General features: G+C 42.2%; 1 protein-coding gene across 3 annotated transcripts in view; it reads left to right on the plus strand.

The window, feature by feature from the left end:
• ripor2 (RHO family interacting cell polarization regulator 2) overlaps window positions 1-12,097 on the plus strand; it is a 63,342-nt gene that overhangs the window by 32,567 nt on the left and 18,678 nt on the right. For all 3 annotated transcript variants that reach the window (XM_069681428.1, XM_069681429.1, XM_069681430.1), the window contains exons 2-6: window positions 3,403-3,523; window positions 8,358-8,513; window positions 8,736-8,814; window positions 9,338-9,361; window positions 9,748-9,801. In XM_069681428.1, coding sequence (XP_069537529.1) covers window positions 3,403-3,523; window positions 8,358-8,513; window positions 8,736-8,814; window positions 9,338-9,361; window positions 9,748-9,801 — 434 coding nt within the window. The remainder of the gene's footprint in view (window positions 1-3,402; window positions 3,524-8,357; window positions 8,514-8,735; window positions 8,815-9,337; window positions 9,362-9,747; window positions 9,802-12,097) is intronic.

Raw genomic sequence — 12,097 nt, forward strand, 5'->3', positions numbered from 1 at the left:
AACATATCATGATGATGATATGATCATGTTATTGTTATCTGCCAATTTTCATCCAATTTTATCCAAGTGAAGGAATAGTTGATATTTTAAGCAACAACTCAGAATCAGTCATCTAAGGTCGGTCGAGGCTGCATTTAACCAGCTCCAAGGCCTCCACACGCATTCTCCTTACTTCCTCTTATTATCTCATCCTTTAGATTCATTAGGCCTATTCACATGAGACAAGAATTACCAGGGGAACATGTGACTTAGAAATTACAACCCCACGTCTGTTTTGTATGTGATAAGCAGAGGCTGTTTACTTAAATTAGCTGACTCCTAAATATGACGTCAAGGCTATTAGTTTTAATCTGCTACAACAAAACTGCTAAGCATGTTAAAAGATAGAAAAACATCCCTTTCCTTATGGGGCAATGCAGGTAATCCATCTAATCATCTTTGATTTGGCTTCTCTCGTTGATTTGAGATCGTCCATGCTGTGTAGCAAGATGTGCCCCCGAATTTGTACCCAAACTGCAGTCCAAATTTTCATCTACAATTTCCAGAGAAGCCTCAATAATACTCGACCAGGAAAGAAGGAGAAAAAAGGTTCAAAGAAACGTGTTGGGGAAAAAAATACGACAATCATTAATGTAAAAGATTTTGAATCAAACACGTTAGCAAACTGTTCTGGTAATGGTTAGCACACATGCTCTTAACGTGTAGCAATGTTAGCATCTGTTTGGAGCCATATTTCTGTCCACTTGATGAATGTAATTCCCAAATTATATCAGTTACAACTTCAGTCTGAAATAATGCAAATTTAAGATGCTAACTTGAAGCTTTATCCAAAAGACAACTGTACTTGGTTGAAATTCTTGAGCCTTCTCAGACATGAAGAGGCTAACGCTCTGTAGCGCTGGAGGAAACTGGTGATAATTCACGGTTTGTTCGTCACACATCAATCAACAATCGTCAACATTCCAATAAGTATTTAGTCATTTGTTTATGTACAATAAATAATTTGCGGAGATTTAATTGTATTTTGAAATTGATGTCGAAACATTTAGCCCGACGCTAGCTGAGGTTAGCCTAAAATTTAAAAAAAAATCCTCAGACTCCTAAATGTTTTCTCATAGATAAAACATCCGTCTGTCGAAGTAGATATTTTTGGCTGCATCCAACCAATCAATCCAGATCATGCTGTTCTAGACCAATATGTCCATCCGGCCTGTGGTGTGTCATGTCCTGAGTCACAGCCATCAGAGTCCTCAGAGTTAAAGTGAGCTAGCTGCTATTAATAGCCTGAACAGTATCAGTGTCACCAGCCTTTTGTCCCCCCACTGAAAACAAGCCTCTTGCCTTTCCTTGGACCCCATGTTGGGTCTTTGTTCGGCTCTCCGTCCGTCACACAGACCAGAGGAGGGGTATCAGGTTGCTAGCTTAATCTCTTGTAGCACTGAGGTGTCTGTGGACGAGGCATGACGACACGAGCCTGGTCTTACAGTGGTAGTCTTTCCTATGGTGGCAAGAAATAGATGGAAAAGTGGAAATTGGGAAAAAAATAGAGCATGTACAAATACAGGATACTTCACAAACAGACACAGAAAACTCATGTTGTGCTTGTCACTCTGTTTTACAAAGATGTGTAAGTGGTAACCCTGTGGGTCAGTCTCTCATTTGTGTGAGGAAGACGAGCAGAAGCAGAGGAGAGCTGAATACTGAGGCTTCACTTGCTGATTCCTCTGCTTGTTAGTGGACTTAAATTTGATTTGACAAATCTGTCTCTATCCTCCGGGCTCTTCTGTGTCCACCAAACTTTTCCTTCAGCTCAGCTGTGAAGTGATTCAGATTAATGAGAGAGAAATGACTGTAGAGAAATGTACTTCCTCGCTGCAGTGTTTACAGTCATCACACTATTAACACTAAGCTCAGCGTGTTGGTCAGTTGAGCCAAAGCTTCTTCGACTAATGCATATTTGGATGTGATAGCTTTGAGTTGATGAGTAGGTGTTTAGTGTGAAAAATGCTGGTGTGAATGCAGACTCAACTCTTGTATGATACTAACATATTTGATTTATTATTGATGGTTCTCATTATTTTTTATTTGTTGGTTGTTCTGTGGAGACAGCCAAATCTGTGCAGGAGTCGAGTCCAAGGCAGAGTTCCCTTTATGGATATTAAAGCATACTGTATCGCATCGCATCGTATCGTACTGTATCGCATGGTATTGTATCGTATCGTATCGTACCATATTGTATCATAACGTATCGAATCGTACCGTATCGTATTGTATCGCACTGCATCGTACTGTATCGTATTGTATCATATATAATGTATCATATCATATATACTGTATCGCACCGTACTGTATCGTACCGTATTATATCATAGCATATCAGAATTTGCATCCCCCAGTTACTGAATAAGTAACAATTAATTTTATGATGATGATGTCAACAGGTCATGTTGGCAGATACCTTTTTAAATATACACTTAACTTCCCAAAGTTTTAATGCCAACCTGACGCCATTTGCGTCATGATCTGAAAAAAAAAATCTCAACCTGATATTTAAAACTGTCGTTCAGTTATCTCAGTGAAGTTTTCCCTTTGGGCACTTCGTCTCTGCCGCATGATTATCTGACAGTTAAACGTGGACCGTCTATTTTCAGCTCGTTCCCAAAGTGCCCAGGAGAGTCATTTCACATCTCCAGCTTAAGAAAGGGTTAAGATCTGACAGGCTGCTAAATATAGACACTGTGATAAGAGACGCTTTAACTATCAGAGAAGCTGATTAGATACCTCAGCCATCATTGGACACTTTTCTATTGGTTTATCTGGAATTTATTGTAGAAAAACTACATTTTTTGAAGGCAAACATGTCTTTAACAGCTGCAGCAGATCTGTGGTCCTGTCCTCCATTATCTGCTGCCTCCTGCTTGTGCCTCATCTGCTGCTTTTAAACCCCTGTCAGTCTGATGAATTGCACTTTCAGAGAAGTAAACCTCTTCAGGTGAAAAACATGCGCAGAGCACACAGAGCGCTGAATGTAAAGTGACAGGACTCGTGTTTTGTGACACCTGCCTGAAGAGGGAAAACATGAGACTGTAACAGTTAAAGTATGTTTGTTGAGTGGTGACGGCAGGCCGCAGGAGTCTGGACGTGTTAGCGCAGGCTCTGAATGCTGCTCATCCACATCATGATGACGCTTCACAGACAGAGCATACTTTGTTCTGCTACATAAAGCTCCCTGCACTCCAGTTAACCTCTGTGTTGACATAGACCGGGGCTAATTGAGTTCAAAAGATGCTTTTGTTCCAACCATGATGTGCTGCTGACCCCGATCCTGAATCCTCCTCTCGGTGTCTGAATATCGTCAGAGGGCTTGTATGTGATGGATTTTATGTGCCTGTGTTTTCTCAGGAGTGTCGTCCCGAGTCCCAGAGATCATGGCGGCCGGCACCCACTCCCCCGGAGGGCCCAACGGCATAATCCGGAGTCAGTCTTTCGCCGGGTTCAGCACGCTACAGGAACGACGCTCTCGGTAAGCAGAAATACCTAGAAGAGTTAATCTATGCACAAATAATAGTAACATTTTCTGAAATGCCCCAAAAAATGCAGCAAAATTTTAAGCATCATATCATCAGAAACTGTCGCTCTAGAGATTAAGCTCTTAAGTAATGATGCCAAAAACTACTAATATTAGCTGTAAATGAGGGTCATCAAATGAAGTCTTAACAGTAGATCAGGCATTAATAGTCATTCTTTCATTATCAATATCTTTCTTAAAGTCAAGGTGAAATGAAAAATATCATTTTAATCCTTTTAGATCACATCCCCGGTAATATAGGCCAAGAAAAATACAGAAAATCCATTTCTTCATATTCTTATAGCAAAATCTGATCATTTTTTCTTCCTGTAAAGCAAAATATCACATGTGCTTACGTAAGCTAGATCCCAACCAATTTTAACCAATAATATCATGACATCCACCTGTCAATCAATCTGCAACATTTAGCCGCAGAGCACCAAGAACGCTCGGTCAGTTAGCTAGCTACTGCGCTGTGGAGAACGTCTGTCTACGCCCACTTCTCAACGATCAAATCGAATCCCTCTAATGATATGTCCCGCCTGCACGCCCTGTTTCACTCGGAAATACGTCACGATACGGAAGCTAGATACTCTCGAAATGCCGTTTCATCTTAACTTTAAAGGGGTATTCCACTGATTTAGTACGTCTGTAAAGCTGTGGTGGTTGCAAGAGACAGATTTAAACTCCCGTGCAAAGCAAAACAACAGCATAGTTGCTGAGGGAAGGGTCTCACAAGGGTCTGCACACACACTCACCAACACATGTATAGAGGCTCATAAGTGATGATTTATATTATATTATATTTGTAAAAGTCTATATTTAGACTAGACTTATTATACCTATATATAAGCACCTTTAGAGCCACATCATTTTGCATTATTGAACAGTTTTACAGGCTAAGAAGTACACTCACCTTCATGTTTAAAATTGATGGACTGCCCCTTTAAAACAGCAAAAAACCTCCATTAAGATATGTTTAGTGTTAGAGGTAATAGTGCACTCCTTCACAGTTTTATTGGCATTATTTTAGTTTATCTTAGTTTCAGGCTGCACAGTGGTGCAGTGGTTTGCGCTGTTGCCAAACAGCTAGAAGGTTGCCGGTTTGAATCCCGGTTTCAGACGTACTCTGTCTTCCTCCCACAGTCCAAAGACATGCTGGTTAGGTTAACTGGTGACTCCTAAATTAGGTGTGAGTGTGAGCATGAAGGGTTGTCTGTCTCTGTGTGTCAGCCCTGTGATTGACTAGTGATCAGTCAAGGGTGTACCCCGCCTCTTGCCCAATGACAGCTGGGATAGGCTCCAGCCCCCCGCCACCCTGAACACGGTAAGCGGCATAGAAAATAGATGTCTTGGTTCCATCGTGCCTTCAGCTCCCTCCCTCTTGTGAAGTAGTCAGTCAGTTTCTCAGTGCATGCTTGATTTTCTACTGTTTTTGATCAATCAAATATTAACGTCATCACCTGCTAATCTCACTTTTACATAATGTGTGACTCGTCCCCAGATGACGTGTTAAGTGTTCTTTCTGATTTAGAAGCGGTAACCATGGTAATTTCATTCACTGAACATTCTTAATACCTGGTGATTCATTGATGGAAAAGACGACACATTTAAACGAATGATGTTTTTGCCTTCAGCGAATACTATTCTTGATATTTTTGCTGAATGTTTTACCCTTCAAATTAAAATACGTTGAGTCTGTGCTGTAAAAACCACTTTAGGTAGGGGTCATTATCCTCTAAAATCTGCCTCACTGGCAGGACAAAGGAATTAACTGCCTCAGTAATCGGGAGCAAAACTTTGACACTCAGCGAGCCACAGCAAGTCTGAAGATCCTGTAGGAGCCGAATTCTTAAGCAGTGATCATCGCTCTGTTGCATAACCAGGAAGTTAACTCCTGAAAATTGTTTCGTTCACAGCCAAAACATGGCTTTGAGAAGTTTGACATTGATAAAGTTCTTGAGAGATCACAGGCAAAGACAATGCTCGCCCGCATCCCTGAAATATCTCGTATGATCTCTCTGTTGATGGCTGGTCGTCCTCAGCAGGCCTGTCCCCGCTCAGAGGACCTATTTGAAGACGCCGTTCCCCCTCTTTTCTCCGCTCAGACTGTGAGCGGGGTAATTGGCTGGAATGACCCGGGTGTGTGGGCGACTGACAGCGACTGACATGTAACCATTCTGATAATGAGCAGGGTGGAAAGCTGCAGAGATGCGGCTTCTGCGGGCACTCATGAAGACGTACTGTCCCTGTGTTACCCATGTGCATGTTCAGTGTGCATTTCCACATGCATGCGTATCGCACACAATAATAAGTCGGTATGGAATTGCATTTGCATCTATGTGTGTTTCTGTGTGTGTTTCCCCACCAAGAGACCCTCGTACGCTACAGCTCGTGTGACCCCAGGGCTACGCGGCGCTCTCATTCAGCGCTGCCCTACATTTGTGGCAGCTTTAGCTTCACTTGTGCTGCGTTCGCTGGCACGCAGCAAGACGTGGCACGTTCCAACATGTCGAGCGCTGGAATTGGTTGTCGCCTCGTCGCCGAGATGACTCCAGGATCATTTCATTAAGTCTGAGGAAATGACATTTGTCAGCTTAATCTGTAATGGTTTTAGAGGCGGAAATGTGCACGAGAGGGTGAAGATGAGTGGGACTTAAAAGGGATTGATGTGAGGAGAGGAGACGTGTGAGAAGGCTATTCTGTGCAGCAGGGTGGGCTGAACTTCTATATATGAACATAGAAACTTCAACTATTAATAGAATTCTTAATCAGACCTTTTAATAATCTGTGACTCATTATAAGTGGTTAACAAGCACACCAAACATGGAAGGAAGGAACTGTGAGGTGCATTTTCCCTTTGCTTACTCTACATCGCTCAATCTAAAAAACAACTGATAGTTGAATGGATAATCAAACATCAGAATATTTGCAGAGCTTCACTTTATCAATCAGTTGATGAGCAGAAATTTGAGGAGTGATGCAATAACATCTTAAGCCCCCCCAGCAGGAGCCTGCAGGTGGATGCTGAGGTGGTGGGGCTGAAAGTATGAGCGCAGTACTGGTGCAGGGTAGCGGTGGCAATGACAGAGCAGAGGGAGAGACCGCAAATCTCGCAGCTTAAATATAGCGCCACATTAGGAGGAAGTGTTTGTCAGGTGTGAAATCAGTGCAGCTCAAGCTGCCTGCCTGAACTAGCTCTCAGGCGTCGCTCCATTTGTGATGAGCATTTCTCTCTGTTTTCTGATTACCAAACAATTCATTAAAGGGCCAGTTCGCCGATTTTCAACCTCAGTCCTATCATGCTATCATGGGGAGCTAATGTCATTATGGTAGGAAAAAAATGCAATTTAGCTCTGTGCCTTTGGAGGACGCTATCTGCTTCTGCTGATATTTCATGGAAAAATTTCAATCAGCCATTGATTCTCTTTCACTCGATTAATCACTGAATTGTTGCAGCTCTACATGCTGCCATTTAAAGGAGCCTGTGTCACTGCCTTTTACACGATTATATCAACTAATGAACTCTGATTAACTCCACATTTCTTGGCTTCCCCCCCCCGTGAGTCGGTCACAGTGATGTCTGTTAACTACTAAAGCTGCAGGGAAAACTGTGAAGAACTCTTGAATGTCACTGATTGCTGGGAGTCTCTTGTGCCTCTGTGCGTTTTTGTGTGCGTGTGTGTTTGTGCGTCACTCCAGCAGAAGATAAACGGCCACTATGCACAGGTCGAACACCAAGAGTGGAGTGCGTGAATCACTTGTTTGTTCACAGATACGTGTCCCTACTTGTGATTGATGAAGAGGTTCATGCTGAGGTTATGCTGTGCCGCGTGACCGTTTGACAGGTGCTGATGGTATTTGAATAACATGTAGGTTACGTGTGTCAGTCCTGTGCGATTGAGTTATCGTGGTGTGAACGGACTCGACAAGCTCTGTCCATCTGACAAATGAGATGAATTCATGCAGAGAGCGACCCGCGGACAAGCTCAGTAAAATAATACAGAGATCTCATGTAATGCTTCATTATTATGGGCAGCCGCAGGCCGGGTTATCTGAAATCCCTCGCCTGATTTCTGTTAGAGGTGTCTGTGTGTGTTTCTCTGAATTGGGGGGTTTTAAACTGCGGACATTATGATCCCAACTATCCTTCAAACTTCCCCTGTTGTTCTGTTATATTTCTTTCTTGCTTCATTAGGTTTTATAGCAACAGTTTTAATAGTTTCTGGTGATGTAAACGTGAAGTTTAATGCTGCTTTAGAGTCATTTAGCTTTCCGCGGAGCAGGTTTTGTTAACATTTTGGCAAACAGGCACGATCAGAGGTATGCTGAATTTGTTATAACCTCTTTCTGTTTGCAATATGCCCGTGTATGTACACCCAGCTGTCTCTGTATTATGTTTATACTGAAAAAGCCTAAAAAAGTTAGATTTCTAAGGCAGGTTCTGAGTTATAAGATGCTTCTTTTTTACGGGATATCAAGCAAAACAGTGGATGTTTTATTTGTACTGGACATCAGATATTGGAGAGTGTAGGTCACTCTGTATCCAACAATAGTTATCAACTGTGTGTATTGAGATTTGACTGAGTGAAGAATCCAGGAAGTAGTACACATTTGATGCAAAACTTGTACCACTTCCTGCTTCTATCGCTTCCTCTGCACCGGCCTTAAATTCACAGAGGTTTTTTTTCCAACTGTCTGTACCGTTAAGTCATCATAACATATTACTCACACACGAAAATTACTCACACAATGTTGTACTAACTTACGTGTGTTTTTATTTGTGTAGGTGTAACTCCTTCATGGGGAACTCAGCGGTGCCGAAGAAGCCCCAGTCCAAGCCAAAGAAGCCCCACCTGTCAGGACACAAGGGGGGCAGCAGCTCCAGAGAGCCACAGCCCAAAAGACTGGAGGAGGTTTACACGGCACTCAAACAAGGCCTGGAGTGAGTATCTTACACTCGACAACACTTACACACCATTGTCTTCTCCATTAATTAACATAAGTGCACATACTGTATGTTTCTATACCAATGTTCTGATATTGCTGTCGTTATTCACACTATTTTTCTAGTGGTGTGTTTGCATTGCTGGATGCTATTACTTTTGCCTCATCTGTGTTTTAATTCCCTAACAAAATCATTGTGTTTTACTTGTTTGTCCTGTAGTGAGTATCTTGAAGTTCATCAGACAGAGCTGGACAAACTCATGTCTCTGATGAAGGACATGAAGAGGAACTCTCGCCTGGTGAGACGCTACACATCAGTTTAAATACACGTAACGGCTCAGTCCTGCACCACCCAAATCTTGATGAACTTATTTGCTTTCTTACCAAGAGTTGGGTATTAAAATTACAGCCGATAGAACGTTAGCTTAGCTTAGCTGGATATAGCAAGCCTGTCTCTGTCCAAAGTATCTCCAAAGCTCATCTTACAAGTATTATCTTAAGTGTAAGTGTATAAATGAAGCTGGGGCATACGAGAAGCTGGTCAACAGTTTTGTCTCTTAAACCTAGCCAAAATGTTTTTCCCTGTTTACTAGGATGCTATGCTAATCGCTATGCCAACCATCCACTGAATCTACATACGTGTTAAGGGTTTAACGCTGAAATTGGTTGTTTTTAGCCTGCAGAAGCTGCCTCTGTAAAGTCTGTTTAATAGGATATTTTTCATGCCAAACATCTGCAGTTTGCTTTGCACAACTTAAACAGCCTAAGCTGTGTTGTCCATCTGTACTCACTGTGTGATTGTGTGTGTTTCTTTCCCTCCAGGGAGTGCTGTACGATCTTGACAAGGTGAGTTGATGGAGAGGAGCTTGTACTGTAGCAACCGGTCTGAGTTTGCTGCGTGCTGGGGGACTCTTTGATGTAAAAGGAGTTGAAGGAAGGAGGAAAAAAAACAACTAAAGGCAGGAGGAAGGACAGAGTGGAGGAGTGAGGGGCTGAAGGGAATAAGAAATGACGCAAAAAGGATGAAGAGACAGAAAATGAGTGATAGGACAGGAGGGATGGCTTGAATTGTACATTAATGTCACTCTTTTTGACATGTTAGCTCAGGCTTCAAAACTGTGCCTCATTATATACTGTAGTACAGACATGCATGTTACTGTGTTTGCAGTTTTAAACCCAATGGAGCCATGTATATAAAGATACATTCTTGTGCTGTGTGTGTCTTTCTGCAGCAAATCAAAACCATCGAGAGGTACATGAGACGTCTGGAGTTTCACATGAGCAAGGTAAGAGCTGATGTGATGGGTTGTGTAAGCTCACTAATGTCCACACTCGACGAGCTGTTTAGAGATCTGGTCTGACTCGTGTTGCTGCAGTTTTTGCTTCACTTTGAAAACATCTTTTAAGTGCTGTTGATTTTACATCTCAGTGCCTCCTTCACTTCTCTACTCCACAGTTACTCAGAAACCACAATGCTGGTTCATATCTCTTCCTCTTTTAAAGAAATAGTTTGACATTTGTGGAACTACACTTATCTGCTTTCTTGACAAGCGTTTGTTGAAAGAAGCGGTATCACTCTTAAGTCTGTCCAGCATGTATGAAACTACAGCAAGCAGTCGCTAGGCTTAGCTAATCATTACTGCACAAGACTGAAACAGGGATTTTGCTACCTTTGACAGAGCCAGGCTCGCTGAATCCCTCTACCAGCACCTTTTAAGCTCACTAATTAAACTGTTACATCATGTTTGTTTACTCTGAACAAAACCTGAAGTGTAAAAATTACTTTTTCTCAGCAGGACAGCGACAGAGCCACATACCAACACAGCAAGCGATTAGCTTAGCTTAAAACACTGGAAAGAGGAAGAAGCTAGCTCTGAAATCCACCTTTAAGCACCATAAAACCTCAGTGAGATATAAATTGTTAAATGATTTAGCTTCAGAGGTGCTGGTGGTTGCATTTTGTTATCTTTGGATAGAGCCAGGCTAGATGTTTTTTCGCTTCGACTTAACTAAGCTAACGAGCTGCTAGCAGTAGCTTCAAACGGTGTCAGTCTTATTACTCTTGGCAAGAAACATAAAATAGTTTCAGCACAAGACTGAAACAGGGATTTTGCTACTTTTGACAGAGCTAGGCTCACTGAATCCCTCTACCTGAACCTTTTAAGCTCACTAATTAAAATGTTACATCATGTTTATTTACTCTGGACAAAACCTGAAGTGTAAAAATTACTTTATCTTGGCAGAACAGTGACAGAGTCACCAGCACAGCGGGCAATTAGCTTAGCTTAAACACTGGAAAGAGAAAGAAGCTAGCTCTGAAATTCACCTACAAGAACCTTTGAAGTTTAAACATCAACTAGCAAGATATAAATTGTTGAATAATTTAGCTTCAAATGTGCTCAAGGGTACATTTTGTTACCTTTGGGTAGAGGCAGGCTAGCTGTTTTTCTGCTTACAACTAAAGAAGCTAAAGTGCTGCTAGCAGTAGCTTCATGTGGTGTATCTTCTTACTCATGGCAAAAAACATAAAATAACACATTTCGCTGTATCTTGAACTGTTTCTTCAACCCCTTTAACCGGAGCTAATAATTAGCATTTCAAGTTAGCTTCATTTTCTCACTTCCTGCTATGGTTTCATGTTGAGTTTTTGGGTAATGTTGCTTCTTTACTTCATGCCCTACTAACTGAGCCAAGTTGGCTCTAGGAAAGATTTTTGATGCCAGGTTAGGTTGGTATTTCTGGGCTTCTCTGGTTCACGTGATGATGTGTTAGCGATGTTTCCAGCTGTTTTGACGCCAGGTAGGGAACATTTTTTTTCTATGTCCTCCTTTGTTGCAACTCTGGGACATTAATCCCAAACACGGTCGCACAGCTGACTGACTTCTCCTCCACGTCCCCTTTTGTAGCCCCGGTGTCTCGCTGTGCGTCAAATCAGACGTGACAGCGGGCAATCAGGATACACACACCCAAACAACAGCGCGGCTCCAAAGGTAACCATAGTTACCCCAAGACGGGGCCTTTGAAGTCCTTTGTAGGGTGATGTTAACCCTTTATATTCGGAAATTGAAAACTCAACTACAGATGTCTGAATACAAACACGTGCACAGAGCACTCCTTGTATGTTTCTGGATGGTTGAAGAAACGGTGAATCTGGGTCGGGGCAGTTATCGAGGACTCATTTGGAGTGGGGTCCTTAAAGATGGAGGGAACAAAAAAGAAAGAAGGTTTGATCAAACTCAGCTGAAAATAGGCGAGGTTGTCTTCGAAAACTCAAATGTTTCTGCCTGCGTGCTCCACTCTGATGCTGGTTACAAAGATAAAACAGCAGAACCAATGCTTGTTCTGTCTTGTGAGGTTGTACAGGATGCAGTGAAAACAAACACACACTCAAAGCCTTTTTACTCAACATCCAGCACGACGCGCCTCTGTTCGTTCAGGCCCCGAGTAAAAATAGACTTGGATGCATTTGTAAATATTTGAAGGAGTGACTGATTTATCTTGTCAGGCAGGTAGAAAGCCTGAAAAGTCAAAGCGTAGCTAAAAAAGTAAGTTAAATGTAGCGCTGCCTGCGCTCTTTATTTC

The sequence above is a fragment of the Semicossyphus pulcher genome, unplaced genomic scaffold (genome assembly GCF_022749685.1).
Source record: "Semicossyphus pulcher isolate SPU_LCO1_2020_fin unplaced genomic scaffold, fSemPul1.0.p SCAF_5, whole genome shotgun sequence".
In the NCBI taxonomy this organism is placed as follows: Eukaryota; Metazoa; Chordata; class Actinopteri; order Labriformes; family Labridae; genus Semicossyphus; species Semicossyphus pulcher.